Source organism: Apteryx mantelli, chromosome 2 (assembly GCF_036417845.1).
Source record: "Apteryx mantelli isolate bAptMan1 chromosome 2, bAptMan1.hap1, whole genome shotgun sequence".
In the NCBI taxonomy this organism is placed as follows: domain Eukaryota; kingdom Metazoa; phylum Chordata; class Aves; order Apterygiformes; family Apterygidae; genus Apteryx; species Apteryx mantelli.
Window position 1 is genome coordinate 39,101,511 of NC_089979.1, and position 22,387 is coordinate 39,123,897.

General features: G+C 37.2%; 1 protein-coding gene across 1 annotated transcript; it reads right to left on the reverse strand.

Moving 5' to 3' along the window:
• Positions 1-3,230: 3,230 nt before the first annotated feature.
• On the reverse strand, positions 3,231-21,825 carry CYP7B1 (cytochrome P450 family 7 subfamily B member 1). Its single transcript, XM_013954664.2, has 5 exons — positions 21,737-21,825; positions 14,786-15,382; positions 14,136-14,342; positions 7,604-7,782; positions 3,231-3,527 (listed from the first exon to the last, which is right to left on the reverse strand). The coding sequence occupies exons 2-5, from the start codon at positions 15,360-15,362 to the stop codon at positions 3,231-3,233; spliced, it is 1,260 nt and encodes a 419-aa protein (XP_013810118.2). The 5' UTR covers positions 15,363-15,382; positions 21,737-21,825.
• Between the last annotated feature and the right edge of the window lie 562 nt (positions 21,826-22,387).

Below are 22,387 nucleotides of genomic sequence, written 5' to 3' on the forward strand. Positions count from 1 at the left end.
AATGATTTGCACGTACTTTTGGCAGAGTCCCATTATGTCCTACTAAATTATGCAGCAGCCTGTGATATTCTCATTTAAAATCCTAAAAATAGAATACAATTACAAAAAAAGTCTTATGTTTAAAACAAATACCTACTGTTATTTTCGCAGTTGCTTCAGGTTTGTTTCAAAGTCAGATGCCAAGGAAAGATTTATCATAACTGTGGCATGAGACATTTTACAGCTTACATTTAAGCAATAATGTAATACAGTCAACAGTGTAATGACATCAACATTTCCTCTCTCAATAAACAGCTTCTAATGTCCAAACTGGATTATGAGCTATGGCTGAGTACAGAATAGCTCCTGTGCTTGCCTACAGAGTAACTACAGCAGTAACTAACTTGAATACAAGAATCTCTCTATAAAAACAAATTTTTATTCTATGGCACAAGGCAATAATCAGGTTTTGCTGTTGATTAAATGTTGAAGCAAAGTTAAGGCATTTAATCAACTGCAAAGCCCATTTAATGTAAGTATACTCCAACACTGTACACATTATTGATATTATATATGAAGAGAAAATGTTCATCCAATATATCTCACAAAAACACAATTTTCTTCTCTGAGGACTTGAATATGGCTGTGCCAATCTCTGAAAGCCTTTCTACCAATACTTATTTAGTGTATGTGCTTTACATGAATAACTGAACGGTCTTAGACACAAATAACAATAAATAATTCTAATTCTTAGTATGTACGTAGCAGTTTTCATCCATAGGCCATCAAGTGCTTTAGAGATGAATAAGATTTCTCATTTTAAAAGAAATGCAAAAGGAACAGGGAATTTCAGCTTGTCATTCCCCAAACTAGCTAGTGGCACTGATTATCCACTGGGTAAAGACATGTCAAGCCAAAGTTTTCAGAGGTCTGTGTCTTTTGCACTGAGTAGAGTGTCGTGGGCTTTTTGGAGCACCATGCCTCTGACAGCACCAATGCACGGCACCCCAAAAAGTCAGCAGTGCAAGCAGTGAAATCCTGGAAAAGGTGATCTTTTTAATGACTTGTTCGACAAGCACTGAGAATTTCCCACAATGCTTTTGGGCACTCCAGATGAGCCAGCAATTCACTCAGCATCTATAGGGCAAATCTGAACTCACGTTCAGATAGCTGCAACAGCTCTGTGGTTGGTTAACTATTTAGAGAAATGCAAATCCTGGCACAGAATAGATTAAGGGTTGGCTAGCCAAACTAACCTTCTCTTGCAGCAACTGCTCATCTTTCTTCCAGTCTAACTTCTATGATTGATGACTGTACACTTGGGAGCACGAGGAGAAGTCTTGCTCATGTACAGCATTATTATTCATCGTCTGGCCACATGGGCACACATTTTGCTGGCACATCCAAACCAGAGGATTTTTGGGAACATAAGACAAAGTCCACTGACACGGCTACTCTCCCACCACAATTATCATGTTGGCAAATTGAGACTGGACAGCCAAGAGAATCCTCATCAGACTCTGAAGTGATGGCTGGAAACAGAAACAGGGTCTAAAAATCTTCTTATAGCCTACACACTAGTAAATTAATTTATGAAAAAAGATTTTGACAGCCAGTCAAGCAGGCTGTGCAGCCAGTATACAACTATATTCTGTGACTGAGCAGGGTTTTTACTTGCTCAGATTTTGGCCCCAAAGAAGATTGTGTTTGAAGAAGGTATGAAGCATCAATAGGAAGTGTAATGCAGTTGATGTGAAGACAATTATTAGGTATTATAGGACTTTAGATCTTCTTGCATTTAACTTATTGTCCAGGCTATGCAATATTATTTAGAATATAACTCTAAAATATGTTAAAAATTCCAGGAAAAAAGGTGTCAATCACAAGTTAGCTCATGGTGAATGAGCAGGGTAGTTTGGCTTTTAGACGACTAAAACCCTGTATTGAGACAAATTAACTCAAATTCTTTTATGTTTGTCTTTTTTTCCCCCTTAAACCATCAAGAATGTTGAACTAAAGACTTATGGAAGGTCATCTCCAACAGGAACTACCGATGCAGATAACTTCCCAATTTGTAGGTAGATAATTCAAACACAGGCTAGACTACTCTGCCTATGCATAGCTTAGGCACATTAAAACACTATTAAAAAGTAGTTTTAGATATCACACTTGTCCTTGAAGACCTCTGTCATTCTTTTGCTTTTTTAGAGAAACTAACAAACACAAGAGATTGTCAAAATAAACAGACGTGTTATTAGTAAAACAGTAAGATAAACAGAAGGTAATTTTTGAGATGATAGCATCATTTCAAAGAGGCTCATATATTTTCTCCCTGAAGAGTTTAGTTTTGTGGCTCAAAAGCCAAAACAGATAATTTAGGCTTGATGCAGAGCCCATTAAAATCAACAGAACCTCCCCTCTGACTTTAATGGACCGCAGCAAAAAAATCACAGATTTTAATTTCTTTGCTTTGCACAAAGAACAAAGCGTTCATCCTCAGCATATACTGCTGAAGCCAGAGATGTGTTCCTAGTAAGACACTCTTGAAAATCATCCCCCCCACCCGTATAGCTTCCATTGCATCTCCCAACTAAGGACTAAGACACTTAGGTCCATGAAGGGAACAGGGTAAATAAAAAGTTAGGATAATAATTATTAAAAATCCTTTCCTTCCAAAGGACATGCCACCCTACAGAACTTTCTAAGTTCCCCCTTTCTTGCTATTATGTTTCTATGAGCAGATGCAGTGATGCATTCAGATGGTGGGTATATGGGACCTCTTAATCTAAAAAGAGGGAGTCCCTGTTAAGGAATGAGGCCTTTTGGCTCAAAGGACGTCTGTGCAGTGTACCTGAATTGTGACGTTTCCAAGCAGTCTAAGTGGTTCCCAAGATACAGCTGCTGAGCCACGTTTCCCATATACATAGCCTGGATTCAGCTTGAGGTCAGCCTCCCTGAAAATCCTACTCAACTCATGCCCAAGAATACAGGGACCCTTCATGGAGGCACATTGGGCTATTTACTCAGACCAACTCTAGTCATCTCACCTCACTATGAACTCAGGCAGGACAAATGGAGGTTTCATATCCCAGCATGTGACATCTATCCCCAGTCCAAGGGCTTTTCTCCTCAGTAACAAACAGGAAGGAGATGAAAGCAGAGGGGAAAATGCAAATATTCCCAAAAAATACAAAGCAGAGTGAGGAAACAGAGCAAACACTGAGATTAGTGAAAGGCATATAGGCAGCCGCTCACTTTCCTAAGGACCTTAGTTTGTAACGAAAGGCAATATCAATGTCTGGCAGGAGGATACCAAGGCCCATACGACTGTTGTCAAGTCTGACAGCTTTGTTTTCCACTAGTTCTACATCAAAATGAGCCAAAAGCAAGAAAAGAAACATCTTCATCTCATTCATTGCAAGGAACCTCCCTGGACACATGCTGATCCCAGAGCCAAAGGGCATTAGGAAATATTTCAGTTTTCTTCCTGCCTTGTAGAATGTGGTTTTCTTCTTGCCGTTTTCTATGTAACGATCAAACTTATACTCCTGAAAACAAAAGGGAGAGAGAGAGAGAGAGAGAGAGAGAGAGAGAGAGATGTAACAAAACAGTTATATTAGTTGCTTTGTTTGTGTGATGGTAATGTTTCTAAAACCCAGAAAAATACAATAAAGAGGAAGACAAGAAGCTGACAGCTTCTCCTTTTCAGTTGGTTCCCTCAAGTTTCATTAACTCACATTACCTTCCCTCCAACACTCCTTAACTCCACTTACTTAACTTAGTCCTTTTACATCAGGATCCTTCAACTTCCACATCTCATCCACTGAATGTCTGGCCTGTATTGATTGTAATTAGGTTTTGACCGCTTTGTAGCAGGGACAATGAACCTTAGTGGAAGGACAATTTTCTTGTAAAGCATCATATGCACTCAGTGTGGTACATACATCATGAATAAGAATAATCTGCCAAATTCTGCAAATGCCTATGAATAAATTAATGCATTGCATTTATCCTATTCTTGCGAGGTACAGCAAAATCTATCCTTCTTCTGCACCCAGTGGTGCAGATTATTCAAAAACCAGACCTGATACTTTGCAGCCAATTTTCCCTTCAGTTGGAGATGGTTGCTGCTTAATTTGCCACATCTGACCTTCAAATAGTTTGCTCTGGAAGCTGTGTGCAGAGCAGGACAATTGATGTATAAAGATATACATCTTTATAATGACTATTATAAAGAGTATGTTTTTTCAAGTAAGGCTTGAAGTTGTGCTTGTAACTTAGGTTCCATAAATTGAACATCTTTCTGATGATTTTCCAATAGTAGGATCACTGTTTAGAGATAATTCATGTTTTTGAATGAAGGAGATCTGGCAATCCTCACTCAGTCAACAGCAAATTAACCACTTATAAAATCCTCCTGCATGCTTTGAATAAAAATGACAGACACTTCTTGCTTATGGTCACTCATTAGCATTTGTCCTGCTTTGCATACATCTGCTATAGCACCAGCCATTTGGAGCTGGCTGGGAACAAGTCAGTCAAACAGAAACCACCTCAGCTGATTAAAAAACAAAACAAAACAAAAAAAAATCCCAAACCACACACTGATACTGATCTACGCACTATATTAAAGGCTCTGAAAACCCTGCACTGAAGGTCTTGCTGTTGAGGAAAACAGTGGCAGGAGAGGTGGCTTATGAGAACGCCTTTCACAGGGGAATAAGTACGAGGTGCACTGCAGGGGATGTAACTTGGTGTGTTGAAGACCAGGAGCTTGTTTCTCTAAATGTCAGAGGCTTGGATTTTCCATGAAATTAATGGGGATATATGTGTGTTTCCACTGAGAAGTAATTATTTTCAGTTTCTTTGAGCATCTCAGCCAAGAGGAAGCATGCCATTTTTTTTTTTTCTGGTAAGTTATTACTTGCATTTGAATTAACACAGTAACAAATGAAAGCCCAAAATACCATCTTTTCCTTAAAAAAGATTCACTTTTTGAAATGTAAATCCTGCTGATCTAAAAAAGCTCTGCTAAATATGAACTGTAATAGCTTTAAAAAATGAGCTCTTCACTTCACTGGAACATTTCCAAAAGGTGCATTCCTGGTGTCTGGAGCTGCTAAGGACTTCGATATGGTACATATCCTGGACCAAACCTTATGCTTTCTTGGATTCTTATGAGCCATCTGAAAGTTGAAACTGATTTTAAAAAAATCTGCTGTCTAAGGAACTTGAAGAGCAGAAAAAAGTATGACACAAGAATGGAGCCAGTGATAACAGTCACATCAAACTCATGCTTTTGTTATCAAAACTGGTAGAATTTGGTATTTTTTATTTAGCCAGGGACCTGGCTTTTAAAGAAAGACTTATTTCTGACAACAAGGAACTTTCAAGCATGCACAGAAGTCTCTGTGGAAAGCAGAGTGTGGATGATGGTGGGGAAAAGGTGAGGGCACTGAAGAAGGAACAGGAGGCAAAGCTCTGAATGGATGGCCTGTTAAGAGTATTATGAAAATCAAGCAGTCTCATGTGATTGTTATAAAACTACCTTTGTCACATCTTGTATTCAGCTTTGTTTGGGAAGCTGCCATGTAGGGTTTCCTGCACAGATAATTCATTGTATGGGAACTGCAGAATTCACTTACCGAGCTCTGCAAATTTAGTTGGATTTAGAGATTCACTTACCCACTTTATAGAGAGTTGACTTATTTATTTAGGCTTTGAGTGGAGAAAGAGGTCACCAATATCTGCTTACACTTTTACAACACAGTGCCAGAGCAAAAGATGGCTTGAACTTAAATTTATGTACCCAGGAGAAAAGCATTGCTACAGAATTATCTCATCAAGCTGCCTGTTTTCCCGGGAAAGTTTTTCCTAAATATATGACAAGCTCAAGACTGCACCTTTCAAAAAATTCAATCTCCATCTCTATCTGATCCTCAGTAGTTACTGTTGAAAGAACACTGCATATTTTAAGAACCAAACAGAAGAGTGATTTCCCCACTTTTCGAGAGGGCCCACGTGCTGAAATCAATGTACTCTGCAATGTGTGGATTGCTCATTCACTATCAAAAAGATAAAATATATGAACTAAAGCTGTACTGTGAAAGCTGAGTAGAGCTGATACTAAGCAGATATATTCAAGCAATGGAAATATGCTAATATATTCTGACAATTATTGAGTAAGGGAGGGGATCAGTTACCACACTGATGCTTTTGGTCTAGGACCTAAACAAACAGATGGACTTTTGACAATCAATAATGTCCTCCAAAATAGAGTGTTAAGAATAAAATGAGAAAAAGCTTATTTGTTACTTGTACTTTTTAAGAACAAAAATATTAATCAACTATTTGCCAATATATGGATTATTTTTTACAACATTGATTTTCTCAATAGCCTTGTCTTCCTTTTTCAGTGGGGTACAGACAGTGGAGCCCTACTTGATGTAATTTCCATTTTTGTGGCTACTGTGTTGATACCTACAACTATGCTTAACTCCTACTAACTCCTACACACTCCACACCTCCTCTCACCGAATCCAGTGGCATTCCTGTGCAGCAAGATGCTATCCTGCACCAATGAGGCATTTGAATCTAGTCTTTCCTCTGCAACCCCATACACACATCTTTATCTTTAGATTACTGAAAAGGAGAGCCTCAGGAAGGAATGGCTCTAACAAGGGTTTTCTATAAACATGTAAACAAGTCCAATGTACTTTCCAAAGCGGAATAATGGTCTGAAATGCATTTTTTGGTTTAAGTAACAACTACTGAAATCAGTACGTTTGGGAAACAGCTGCTTGCTTGGAGAAATAGGGATGAGGAATGATTCAGGTATAAACTCTTACCTCTCAGGCAGAGGAGGCATTTAATTGCCCCATTTTATACAATCTCACTTCCTATATGGCACCCTGTACTGGGGACGACAGTCCTGTGGAACTACCTACCGGAGACTAGGACTATCCAATTTGCATGCAGGTGGTGAACTTCTGAAGCCATATTAAGGCTGAGGCAGGGTGGATTAAGTTTGAGTCTTTGATACTCATTAACTTGAGTTTCAGAAAAAAATACATGGAGATGATGCAACTACCCTCAGAGCTTCACTGCAGAGCAACAGCTTTACAGTCTCAAGTTCACAACACTATCTTAATTGACCAAGAAGGGGTGAATCTCTATGAAGAGAGGTGAAAAAGCATATGGCTCAAGTAAGACACTGCTATTATAGGGCGTCAGAGAGTCAGTGATACTTTGGGGGCACCTGGCTAAATGGCCCACATTATTTGCTATTTAAACCACCTTCTATTATTCAGCCCTCCTTGGGTATCAAATGATCCACTGCCAGACAAAACCCACATTTAGCCTGAAGTTTATGGTAGTCAATGTGCAATTGTCAATTCCTTTGAAAGCAGTGGCAGTCAGTCTCATCACCATATTTCTCTCTTCAGGCCATGAATCCTCTGACCTATAGGGCCCTAGAAAATACATCTGAAAGTAGGAAGATTTGTTCCACAAGAAGGAACAGCAGTTAAAAAAAAAGAAAAAGAAAAAAGAAAAACCTATCACAGAAGGCCTGGCTGCTGCAATGTGCCTGAAGTAGGAAGAGTAGCACCAGCTGAATGTTTACCTTAGGATCTTCATAGACCTCAGGGTCCATATGCAAAATCTGAGGGTAAAGGGCTATCCAGTCTCCTCTCCTCAAACTGACTTCCTGATCCCCTTCAAGCTTGAGAACAAAATCCTCCTGGCTGATGCGAATGTTCATGGAAGACGAGCACATTCGTAAACTCTCGTTTAGGGCACTCTCTGCGATTAAACAAAAGAAGAGGGGGGAAGCATCAGAAATATGGGAGATGACTGGAAGTTATACGCGGCTACAGCTGCTGAACCTCGAGAGGTTTAGTAGGGCAGGCTAAAGAAAAAAAAAGGGGGGGAAAAAACACAAACAAAACAAAACATAAACCAGACACCACGAGGTGGTAATAAACAATCCCGTGGGGCAGGGGGTGGGGAACTGCAATTCTGAACATTACAATGTAATTCTCACTGATAGTTCTGAGAAATCTTGTCGGCTGTAGGCAGCACTGAATTTTGGGTGGAAAGCCATTATTCAGGCATCACATTGAAAACAAGACAATCAAAAGACATGAATGCTTTATGCATTTACATATATTTTGGAGGTTGCAAGCAAATACCAGTCAAAGCATCCAAGGAGCTATTTAGCTTGCCTTTCAAAAGCTGTTGGATATAATGGCAGGACTATACGTTAGAAAAATCATTTTGCTTGTTCTGTAGTCATTCTGAGGATTTTTAAATTTATTTATTTGGTTTCCAGTGAGCTATGTTGCCAAATGATAATGTCTATAATGGTCAGAGTGAATGAAAACAATTCATTATTTGCCTGGCAATTTTAGGAGAGAAAGACACTTTTAATTGTCCAAGAGAAAACAAAATATAATCCTTTCAGTGCTAGGGAAAGCAAGATTATTTCTACTTTCACCATCACATCCTGGAAGGCTCCAGAAGCTGAATGTCCTTGCTTTCCCAGTGGCCTTCACCTTTTGCTCCTAGCACGACAGATTTTATGGCTAATTTCCGGCAATTTATCCTGGCAGTTTGAGGAGGAATTCCTTTGGGAATAATATGCATAATTTGCATAAATCATTCTGATAGCATGTATATCAGCATGTAGCTCCTGTCTAGGGCTGCATCTCTCACTTTGTAATCAAAACTGACTATTTTTCCACCAGTGTGTATGGGTGCTGTTATATGTGACTGGATTCCTTCTAATCATCAGTGTGAAAATGGCGTAAAATAGGTTTCATTTTCACATAATAATCCATTTGTGTTTGTATTTATGTTTTGTGATATCAGCTAAACCTTCTCTAAGTGTTCAGCAAGGCACTGTAACCCTCGCACCCACAAGGTTAGTTTATTAGAGACAGTAGCTACCCAGTGTAGATGCATCTGAAAAAGATAATAACAAACATTCTTTCACTAAAAATTAAATCTGGTGCAGCATGCATAGCAAATAAAGTGGCCCTGGATGCTTTCTTGCAGGAGGTTTTTCCTTAAGCATGCATTTGTCTAAAGAAATGAGGCTGCGGTCAGCTTTGTGTGGCCTGAGCAGTGATTCAATGTGACGTACAGTGAGTCTGTGCATATTCTTTTGGACTGCCTTCGTTACTATAATCAGGCAGAGTCAAATCGGCTTGTTGGTGATGAAGCCAGAAAAGAACTCTGGTTCCAGAATATGGCCTCTACTGCGGATAGCCGCAAGGCACCTGACACGATAGATTTCAACTGGCAGCGCTCCGGCAACAAAACTTTACACGGTACAAAGAAAGGGTCCAGCCTTGACTCTTCGGCTGTCTCCAGCCTTCGAAAACTGAAGCTTGTGACTCCACATTAGCCCATGATTCGAAAATGGTAGCTGACATATGTAGCAACTCCATTCACACAAGAAATCAAATGAGGAAAGGGGGGGGAGGGGGGAAAGAAGAAAAGAAAAATAATTATTAAACTGCAGCTGTGAAAGAGCAGGTCTACATTTAGCAACACGAGCGATGCGGTCCCATGCCATTGGCTGACACCCGCCCAGAAAGCATGGCAGTCTGTGCCCACCGTCGTATCACAAATGACAATTGGGCAAGCATATCTTATGCAGAAGTTAATCACAATAATGGAGCACAAAGTGTGGCTTAGCGGTCAGATCGTAAATGACAAATCTGTTTTACCTTCCAGTACCAGTTATATGTGGAAGGCGAGCTTGGCTCTAGCTCTGAGCGATGATGCCGATAATCATTAGATGACAAAAGTAATGAGTCACATTATGATCAACAAAGGAGAATGGAGCTTCTGCAGGTTTGCAGGCGAACACTAAAAAAATAGACAGCCAGCTTTCTACAAGCGCCGTACAAATGCTGGAGCTATACATTGAGAAGAATGACAACTGCACAATAAAACTGCAGCCTTTACTTGCAGTTGTCATAGTTCAGCAGACACCAGCCATTGCTGCTGACAGACCAGCTGGGTAGCTTGGGAGGCCTTCCATTCTGCACCATGAGGTACAGTAAATTATCCAGCACGGTAGAGCAACATCTGTTTCTGTGCTAGTGCCGAACAAACAAGGCAATTTAAAGCATACCAAGGGATAACCAAGCAGCAAATGAACATGACCCTCATTTTTTTCCCCCCTTCTTACACACACGAGATGCTAAACTTCACTGTACAAGCGCTACATAAAGAAGCCAGGCTGTTGTTAGATAAGGTGTTGTCAGAGAGATTTTACATATTTTGGAGAGAGAGAGAGAGAGAGAGGGAGAGAGAGAAAAAAAAAAAAAGAGAAAGAGAGAGAGAGAGAGAGAGATAGTATTGTTATTCTTAGAATCCTCCCACTTCTCTCTTCATTTCTCTTATACTAAAGCTAGCACTCAGCTTCCAATTCATTCTAGATTTTTTTAAAAACTGTTTCAATATACTTATAAATATTCAGTCCTTAAACCCTAATTTGCTATACTTAGTTCACATGCCTTCAAGCATTTGTCTTCCAATTTCCACTGAATAAATGCGTACTAATGAGAAATAGAGCAAGCTGCTGAGGCAAAGCTGGGTGACTTGAGCCTGGCCTGCCACCAGCTTGTGATAGGCAGGCAAATTGAGTTAAAATGAAAAGTCTTGTCAGCTGAAATACAACATGGTAGCCAAACAGCAAGCTGTCAATCATCCAGCCAAAACAAGGGACTGCAGGTAATAAAAGGTCATTGTGAATCATAAGTGCATTTGGCTTTCATAGGCAAGTTAATTTTAATTAAACATGATCTCTATCTGTAAATGTTTTATAAAACTTATTGTGCATAATGGATTGTTAATTTTATACTAACACAGAGCAGGTAATAGGGTACTATAATTATTAGAGTGTATGGTAGGAAAATAGCTATTGAGTATGCAAATATTTGGGGGGTCATTTAACCACATGCATCATGGTGTGCCAACATAAATGATAATCCGAAACAAGTATATTTTCATCTTACTAAGAACTAAATGGTACTGCCCAGCCCATTCCAGGAAAATATAGCCATTTATTTCCAAACCAAGCAACAATTTTAATGCTTACCATTTGTGTTACAATTACGTCCTCTGTATTAAGCTCTTTTGGGGTTTCTACCTTTTCATGTATATGAAACGATTTTTCAAGCTGTGCTCTTTTTGCAGGAAATATCTGGAATTCAGCAATGACCTGGGGCAAGAATACTTCACAGTCTAAATGAATGAACTAATATTAAACAAACGAACTAACTAATCACGCCTAGAATTAAACACACACTAAGTATATTTCTGCTTTACCCTTTGCATTTACATTATTGCCATAAAACTGACAGACCATTCTCATGTATTTTACCATGTTAGAGCTCCACTGTGAGTCATAATGACTAATAATGTATGTTACTTCGCTCACACAAATAAGCATGTTTTGGTTTCTGGAAAAGTCTTATGCAGATAGAACAAAGTGTGCTGCCCTAGAAATGCCATAGGGAAAAAAATAATCAGGGACAGTTTTGTGAAAAGAGCCAGTATTTGTTGTGGGTTGAAAGTGTTGTTTTTTTTTTTTTTAATCATATACCTGTACTTTGAATTTAGAAGTAAATGGACACGTTGTTCCCTAGACCCAAAGAATCTGACCATAACAACAACGCTGCTTCTTGAGAAAGGCTTTTTAGCAACTCTTGCTTGTTCTTCAAAGCATGAGAAATTCAAAAAAAGGCTCTTGTTAGAGTAGGCCAAAAAGAGGATGGAGAAATCAGAGCACTTAAAACAGGAGAATGAGATGACAAGGTGATAAACATATAAGAATCCCACCTGGTCTGTCTTACTCAACAGCAGGGACACAAATTCCCAGTTTTGCATGCTCTGGGTTAGTAGAGGGGGAGAAGAAAGACAAAAAGCTCATTCTCAGACATTTTGGTTAGAACGCTATTAGTGTAAAGGTTGCCCAAAATGTTCAACCAACATTTTGGTTGCCCAAAGTGTTCTTTCTTCACACAAAGCTGCCAGTCTAGATGCTGGGAATTTTTGATGTGCAAGCAGTGCAAACTTGGACCTTTGTCCCTCCTATATATTTATTAACAAAACATCCCTTTTCACTGAAGAATGAATTTAATTCACTTATGGTACAGATTTTTTTTCTATATTATTATTTTATGGAACAGTATCCAGTCCTTTATAACTTAAGTGCTAGAAGAATTGAAATCTAGGTTCTGTTCATATCACATTCACTTTAACACAATTATAACATTTAGCAAAAGTGCTACAAGAATACTATAAGATAGAATATGGCACTTTCCCCTCAACACATAAATTAAATTTTTCCAAGATGCTTTAAGATTTCAGGGAGCATCAGGGGGATGACACAGTTAATGTTTTAAACTGTCCACTTTATACCATTTTGCACCAGCTGGTTTTAGTGAGGCACTTCTATTTGTCTGATACCTTAATAGCACTGGATACAAATCAGGAAATAGCTACCTCTCAAATTCCTTGTCATACTGCATCACTTTTAAAAAAGCTAAACAACATAAACCTGAGAAATGGATGTCCCAGACTCGAATATGCTTTCATTTTCCTCATGCCTACATTTCTGGGGTGGTTTGGGTTTTGTTTTTTTTTTCTCTTGCCACTTCCATTTCTGTCTCCAAATACAAAACAAATTTGCTCTTGGTCTTCTTGATGTTCTTATTCCTTTGCTGGTAACCTTTTTTCTTTATTATTTACAGGTGGCTACTAACTCAGATATGAAGTCATTTGCTTAAGTTCCTAAAAAGCACCTGAAATACTTAGAATGTCATGTTATTCTTAAGAAGTGTCCTTGCCATCAGATATCTCCTCTCTATCAAAAGCATTCTTCATCAATTAGAGGTAAATCTTCATCACAACAGCTGTAAGTTGAGATGAAACCAGGTTACTAGACTCACAGTATATGACTATAGGATAAATGATAATGCTCTAAAAAAAGTAACCAAACCAAACTCACTTTTAGTTTTGTATTATGATAATCAATTCAAATTTGAACACAAGCGTCTTGATACATATGCCACATTAGACAGTCCTGGAGAATAACAGTTATTATTTATATCCAAAGCAGCCACCATAGAGCAGTGCCTCTGTACTGCTCCACTGTTCTGTCTTGAAACAGCTTCCTTTAAGAGTGGAACGTCAACTCAGGCCATGAGCTAGCAAAACATATAGACATGAGCTCAGTCCTAACAATAGGCTGGTTTTATTATTGAAAATAAAATGAATCTTCAGCCTTTATGCTTTTATTCAGCTGTTGTCTATTCTGCTAATATTACCTATGGATATTTTCAGATGCTTAAAGGTTAGGTACCTACCTGCTAGGAATATCTATGAAAATTTTCCTCTCTCCTTACCTAGTTTAATTTTAGTATTTATTTTGCCATTGCCTGTGCACTAAGAAATGAAATGAAACCATCAACTGATGCAGTGAAGGCCTATCCAGCTCCTGGATAAAGTAACTTCTAATGGCAACTGGCCATCTGAACCACTGATCTAGAATTGGAAGGCCAAGCTCTCATTTAGAACTCTATTTTGAATCAAGGTAGTTTTGTGAATATCAAAGGCACGTTTTCTAATCTGTAAAGCTTTACCTTTTTACATTTAGTTCAGAGCCATAGCTAAACTGAAGCCTGCTTTAAAAGTGTTTTGGTTTTGCTAAAACCAGAAAAGGAAAGAAACTGCTTGTGAAAAAAATTATATTTGCAGTTAAAATACATCATCTTACTTCAATTTCAGGACAGGGTCTTTCTTGGCAGTACCACACAGAAGTATTTGAAATGCATTAACACTTCGGCAGATGCTCAGAATCAAACAACTTAATAGGCATCAACTTTTTTTCAAATAATTGCAAAGCTTCGATTTAGCCTTTTGCATACCTTGCATAGTTAATTACCTAGGCTTTAATGTTTACATGCAATGAGAGTATCTACAGCTATAAACTACATAATTTATAATTGATGTAAATGGGTGTTATTATGTCAATTAGGCAGCTGTGTCCTCCACCTTCTCAGTAAACAGAAATGAGTGATAAACTGAGTTTGCAGGGAGAGACCCTCTTTTCTTCATAACAGATAAAAATAAATTACCTAGGTAGACTAGGTTGTCCAATTGTTCTCTGGTGAGGTGGATGTTATACGTAGGCTCTCTCTTTTGACCTGTTGACTGCAACAAATGGTCAATCTCGTCACGCACTGCTGCAAAAGCTTCTGGGTGCCGCAGAAGATAATACATGGCCCAGAATGTAGCTGGAATCGTGTTTCCCACAGAGGCCCACAGGAAGGCAAAATGATGTGCTGGGAGAAAATAAGTGAAAAGGAAGATTAATAGCGTTTATTACACTGATTAGATTTGCAGTGTGCTAATTAAAAGATGTTAGGACACAGACCCAGCCAAGGATCAGTGAATGCTAATGAGGACCAATAGGCTTCTGAAGTCTAATTTTCTGCTTAATGAGAATAGTTTGAAATGTAATGTCGGGGGGGGGGATATAAGGGGAGTAAATGCAGCTCAGTTATAATCTTTCTCATTATCACCATTAAGTATCTTGTTTTACCACCTCAGCACACAAAAAAAAAAATCAATTATCATAGAGGGTTGTTTCAGAGTAAAACATTTTATCATTAGCCAATTAGAAAGAACATAAAAAAATTTCAAGGTCGCCATTTTGCCTTTTTATTTCAAAGGTCTATAGTAAATTATTTTATTTTAGACAAGCAATCATTCATAAGTTTCCTACCTGCTTTGTCATAATCTCCGAGCAGCTCATATTTCTCAAATATATCTTGTCTGGCTTGGACCACTTTTGACCCTCCCAGCCATTTTGTCATGTTCTGAAGTAAAAAATGATGTATAAGCTCCTTCCGAACCCTCTTGGTAGCTCCTAGCAACTCAATTGGTATGTTTGCAGCTAAATAGGGAAAGCTGGCATCAAACTTGATAAATTTGTCTCTGATTTCACTAATAACTTTGTGGCCATCTGCAGCAGGAACTCTTCCATATAGTGTTATAAAACTGGCTTCAAACATTACAGAGCAGCAGAATTTGTACATTTTTTCTGTTTCCCAATCTGTTGCTTGTGAGCATTTCCATTCAAATATATCCTGGAGATTTTTCATCATGTGGTCAGAAATTATATCCAAAGGCTTGCCTTGTAGATACTGGTAGATTCTGTGCAGGTTTTCCTTAAGATCTGGGAATTTTGCTTTAGACAAGGCTGGGTAGTCAAAAGTTTTGGAAGCCATTTTATTAGCAAATTCATGGAATTCAAGTTGCTTGCTATTTCGGATGACATAGACATATTGAAATGGGTCCATGATAAATGTAATATATCTACCTAAATAGAAGAAAAGAAAAAAACAGAGACACAAGTAGTTTTATAATCTCGTGATGCTTTCAGAAGTAATAAAAAATACACATAGCCAATGTTTATGTTATGTACTAAACACACATAAAATTCCAAAAGCAAAGATCTGTAAAGCGATCCACACTAAAAAAAAAAGAAAAAAAAAAGGAAGACAAAAGGAAGATGTAGCAAGTTTTATTTAGCTTTGGAAAAGAGACAATATTGATTCCTTTTGTCGGGATGCAGATTTTACCTCTACACATTTCTACGGCTCTTCTAAAACCAGCATGAAGCCATTCCAGTGTAGACTCATCTAATGTTTTTGACAACAGTGGGGGACCTGTAATTGTGGCACTCTGGAATAAATCATTTACTAAACTGGTATAACTCATGAAAATACATGTGGAGTCACGGCAGCATTTGAAAACTGTATTTTTTTTTAATAGCAGAAAGAGAGAAGCACACATATTTCACCTGAATGGAGAGAACTGAAAGAGAGGGATGGGAGTGGAAGCATGTTTCCTAGGTAGCCTTCTTGGAGCAGATGACACCGAGACCCAATGGGCAAGGGCTGCTGGCTACGGCTTCAACTGGACACCGAGCTTGTCCCAGAGCTGCTGTAGTCAACAGCATTTTGGACAAGCACGGGACTCCAGCTACCTAAAGCCTCTCCTCTGGAGGCGGCCTTGTTATGTTGTTCACACTGCAATCCCCCAGCATTTAAAGCCCTCTCGGGTCTACTTTTTTTTCCTGAAGCTCTGCTACCTTTTTATCAAAAATTTGCTTAGAATCAGTAAAATGAATACCCCCACATTTGATCTGGAAGCTGTAGCTTACAATGGAGTCTGATATCATTTTTAAAATGTGTCCTGCTCTGGGGTATACTCTCCCTTAGCCCCGTCATCCACCATGTCCGCATGCACTGACAACTTCCTCTCCTTCCTGCTGTACTTAATCACATAGCATAGTACTACCTTCAGCTGTCTGCACAAAGGAACAGAATTATATCAAGTTTGATGCCTTTTAAAGTTGCCCATGCAAGAAAAATTCTGCAGTTTCTCCCTAAGCTTTAAGTCAACTAATAATAAAGGGCATTTTGGTGAGCTATCATGAATTAAAATGTTAATACTCCCAAAGCAAAATTAAATCTTAACTCTTTATAGATGATTCCCATGTTAGGTCTAAATTTAGAGTTCCTGATTCTTAACTTGTGAACAGGCACATTAGGGAAAAAGGATACCCATTAAAATGTACACATACTCTGTGAAATATCCTAGCTATAAACCTGGAAAAATATCAAAGCTTACAGCACTCACAGTCTAATTCTGTCTCACTAAAGGGACAAAATCTTTGATTTTAATGGGAACACTATATGCTTAACTGAGGACCAAATTTGGCTCTGTGACAGATGTCCTGAGATAAAGTAGTCACTACCACTAAAAATGTCAACAAGTATCCATGGTTACCATATAGTGATATTTGAATTATCATAGTTATCCCTATTCTGATTTGTATATACTCACACTGCTCTGTGACAAATATGGGTGCATTCTGGACTTTCTTTGCAATAACCAGCTGGCATAATTTTCGCCCTGATTACATCCACTGCAATCCCAATGAATCAGTAAGGATACACAAGAGATAAATTAAGACAGAATTTGACCCCCTTTTTTGTCAACAGTGCCTGATTTTTTTGAGGTACTCATAGAGTTTGCTTTACTGTAACATAAAAAAACATAGCCATAAATTAATTTTTTAATACAGATAGCAAGAAATTGGCATGGCAAAGAGCTAAACCTGAGATCCTCAGTTCTCAGTCCTCTTTTCTGATCATTTCTTCCTTCCCAAATCAGAGACTGACAGGAATTTCTGGTCTCAACTTCTGCAGGATCTTTCCACATCTTTGCTAGAGTCCTAGAATTGCTCTCTTTTTGTACTCCTCCCCCTCCAGCTTTCACACACTTTTATGCACTTTATTGAGGCTACCATCTTTGTGATCAAAGCTTGGAAAGAATGCCCATTGGAGCGATTTTTAATAAATAGATGTGGAGTGTTATTAACCCTAAAGATGAAAGCTGGCTCCCTAACTTTGCGTTTACAGGGTAAACATTTTAAGTTAAGATTTTTAATTAATATTAATTTAAACCATCTGTCCACCATCTGCTTATTTCTGATGCAAAATATGAGTTTCTTTGTGATCTTTAATCAGACACTTAGCAAACGCACATCAATTCTTATCATTTTTAAGTAAGAAAATGATTTCTAGTAAATGAGTTTTCAGACATACGAACTATTTTAGTAATAATTTTTAATCAAAACTCACTTTATGATAGCACAATCACAAACTTTGGAAAAGAAAATCTCTGACAAACAGAATACTCCAGATCATGAGTTTTATTATTCTCATCAGGTTCCTGTGAGTAAAAAGTAAGTATGTACCAGAATGTAATTCATTTTGTGGAATGAATTCAGCCTCCAGACCACATCACTGCAGGTCAGCAATGTATATAAACACGTAAAACAAAATACCTTTGTTACTGCATTTTTCAAATGTCTATATAGTCAGAAAAGTTGAACTCTTCTATAACAAAGGCAGCTTGTTTCTGTGCCTCCCAGAGAACCTACTTTTAGATCTTTTAATTAGCAAAAGACCAAAACCTAGACGAATTAACCACAGTTAGAAAGTTGTGTCGTAAGAGTGGGAATGGCAGCCTTTAGCAATCACAGTCATAGGTGCATACAGATGCCCTACACAGCTACACTGCTTTCCAGTGTCTTCTATCTGGTAAAAGACAAATGCAAATATTTCCTAAATTTTCCAGTTATTATTCAGCATTTTAAAATACAGCTCCCCCCGCATGCCTTTCCATCACAGCTGATCCCAGGAACCACCTCTTCAAAGTAGTCTTCTCTGAAACAAAACCAAAATCTTGATGCTCATGAGTTTCTATTTGACTGTTAGTAAAGGTAAATTGCCAAATCAACCCAAAATTGAGGCAGATCACAAGCTCTCCAAATCAAGAAACTTTAAATATTGAAACTATTTTTATAGAAACCACTGGGGACCAAGCCTTTCCATGTTGGACAGTAAAAAGACCTGCTACAAAGAAAAAGCAAGCAGACGTGCCCATACAGAAACATCACACTCCAAAACCCAACAGTTTAGTATACTGAGCTATCTATGATATTTAATACTATAGAAACAAGTCAAAACAATAGATTTATACTTGTTTCTGTAAAAAGCCCTTTGATTTTTTTAGTATGGATACAGAAAAATTACACTTCCTTTTCCAGTCGTTCAGTTTGCATTACAACCATGCTGCAAATATCCTGATTATCTCCATTTAGTTTATACAGTCTCCTAGAAAAACAAGATTGATGTGGAAAATATGAAAATTGTCAACTTTGGTAAATTCTAGCACAGAAGCCAGTATTTGTATGATAGTAAAGAAATTACTCTAATAATGCATTTGGGATCTTTTTAATGTTAATGATTAAAGACAAGCATTTCATATGGCATATAATGATAGATGTTATTTCAGTAATGCTTGCAGCGGACTTCAGCTTTGTAAGAAGTTAATGTAAATTACCTTTTGCCTAAGACAGAAAAATGTGATATGTTATTGTAGGTATATCATGATTTAAAAAAAAGATGACTAATTATCATGATTTATTAGCATTACTTATTAGCATCAAATGTATTTAGCAAAAAAAGTGTAAGACAGATTATTTTATTAAAAATTGGAGTTAGTTAGTCTCATAGATAGTGTTGTAAAATGCAGTATCATTCCTAGTAACATATCAGGAGAAGAAGACAAAGTTTTATGCCGAGAAAGAATTAAAAAACTGTTCAAGTTCTTTAAGTTCTTACCTACTTGGCTGCCTATATGCTGGTGGTCCTTAACAAGTAGAAAGGCTGGGTTTGGAAGTACTATCATCTCAAGACAACACTGTCTCCCCCCCCCCCTTCTTTTCCTTTTCCTTTTTTTTTCTTTGAAGACTATCACATTTACGTAATCGTCCTCTTATTAGGAAGATTCTGCTGAACTGCTGACAATGATGTACAGTAGTGCTTCGCTGGTATGACGTTTGGGGAAAATGATTCTGCTGCACCACCACACAAAACCAATTAGAGAACTATTTTCTACGACAGGTCAGGAATTTACATTGTTTCTCATAGAAAGATGTGCTTTTTAATTTCTTTATTAAGATGACATCCATGTCCCTTGTAACTTTTAGGCATGACAATCATTTGCTCATCACATGAGAAAGTACAATCAGCGAAATTGCATTACCGGTACGGGGCAATGCCAGAAACTCCAAGCATCGTTCCACATTTTCCAAATGAACTAGTTTGAGAACCAATAATTAGAACAATATATATTGATAGAATTTTTTGACAAGACCTCTAGTTACTCACCAGGGGGGTAAAGTAATGATAGTACATATACAACAGGCCATGTTATGTTTGCTGCACATACAAACATCATCTTTGTCAAATCATTAAGACATCAAGAAATCCTGTATGTCTCGGTATTGGGACATGATATGAGATACTAAGCTTTTTCTCCTTTTTTTTTTTTTGAGTTGTGGATGGGAAATTGTTTCTCCTTAGTGAAGTGTTGATGTCAGCATTTTTTTACTGAAGTGAATAGATCCAAAAGCAAATTTTAAGTAGTATCTCTGATATGACAAATTCACAAAGTCAAAGATTTCCCCATATACGGCTGAAATGATATCGATAACTCAATCCATTTACCTCACTCACTATCAGCAACGGCTTCCTCAAAATACCAAAACATGGGGAGATAAGTTAAAGTGGAATTTTGTTTATCATGCAAATAGAAATTCGCTAAACTAAATCACAGTCATAGATTGCTTAAACATACAAATCTCTAAGGACAGTCTTACATAAAAGAATAAAGAGGAGAAAGAGAAATAAATATTTGATTAAACATTACGAATTCTAAATTATGACTGTATTAGCTTTATGAATGTACTAAGATAGTCTTTGAATTATTACTATTAATCTGTATTCTTAACAAGCCATAACTGTATATAGTGTGAATGTACATTAACAATAAAAAGAAGTATTTTAACAGAAGTTCATCTTGTAGATGGGTTGAACTTACTTTCAAGACGGGGAAAAAACCTGAACATGTCAGTTTTAAAAGAAAACAAGGAATGAATAGAAAAATCACACATTTAATAACTTTAAAAAATGCTCTTCCACAGGAAAAAAGAACACATTTTGTAACAGGAAGAAAAGTTATATTAATTAAACATACTGCCTGCGATTTACTTAAATGATTTGGGGGGAAAATGTTTTTTTAAAAAATATTAATTATATGGAAAAATAAAGCTAATGCTACTGCCAAGAAATTACAGAGCATTTTTATTTGAATTTCCCTAAAATATAGGAATAGCTAAAAATGAGATATAACCTTCCCTCTAAAGTCCTAATTAGTGCCACTGTAGTACTGATCACTTGAACAAGAATATCAGCCTGCAGAGGTGAAAAAGATCCACTACATCCACCTATACTAATAAGAGTTTGTCTTTTTCGAACAGAGGAAAGTATTTGATTTTAAATTTATTTTAATAAAAAGTATATTATACTATATGAAACATATATATATATTATATATATATATATAAAGGTTTCATTCAGGATTTGGCTTTCATTCTATATTTTTCTTCTAAATCTAAGTGTCTAAGAGAAATCATTCAAATGTTTGTATTCAAGCTAGTGTAGTAATACAGCTACATACACAGAAAGCATCAAGGTTATATCATACTTTATTATATTGCTATTTTCAGCAAGCATGATTAGAGCAAGAGACTGGCAATAGGAAGTCACTGTGTTCCAGTCCTGATTGTATCACTGAGTCAATGTGTCATTCATTCCCTTGTGTTCCTGTCAACCAGTTGTAAAATGTGTGAGAACATATTCTGCACTTTTTTTCTTAGTGTTTTCTAAATTTAATCTGATATTTTTCTGTGCAGTGTCAAGATGATGTTAGTTCTCCCTTCTTTAGAAAAAAACCAATACACATATTTGTAATTTTATGTGCTGGCAAAATCTATGTTCATACATTACATGTCTACAGATTTTGCCAATATGGGTATATACCTATAGCTGTACATAAATACACATGCTCATAATTTTATACCGCACATATTTATTATGCATATAACACTTTTGAATTTAAGCCATTTTCATTGGCCTATGCTATAAAGAAAGGTTTTTAGATCAGTAAGGTTCTAAGCTAAATATTTGAATTAGTATTTAACTTCACTGATGGAAATATAAGAGAAATAGTAAAACAGTAAAATATTTCTCACCAGCAATATGTACAGTGAAAATATCTCCAAGTTTCTTTTGCTGATCCAATAAGAATTTGAAAGCATCTTTTCTAAAAATCAAAGCCTTCCCAAGGAAAGGAATCCAGCCATTTATTAGTGGGGGCTCTCCAGTCTTCCTGTTAAAAACATAAAAAATCAGGAATTAACTTTGGCATGAAAGCAACTCATACACATACCTAATTTATCTATTACACTTAGACCTACCATCTACATACATAATTCTTTCAATATATAATATGTTGTACAGAAAGTTCTTCAGATATGATGGCAGGTTAAACCTAATCACACCTCTGAGCACAGACGGCTCTGTGTGATAATTATGAAAAATAAGAGAGAGAAATTGAGGTGCATTTAACTACAGGTCGGCCAGTTATCACCATGAAGTTATGATCACAGAAAACCAGCATTCTATAGAAAATCTCACCATGCAGAATCCTCTCATTTTCAATATTTTGCATGTCAAAGGAAGATGTATCAGAAGGCAATTATGACAGATTTGGGTAAATAGGACGCTGACATACCACACAAAATGATTAGCCTTACGGATACTGTTTTAAGAATTTCAGTTTACCAGCATGCAGAATAGCTACAATTCTACTTAATTATTTTTAAAATACAGAACAATAAGGA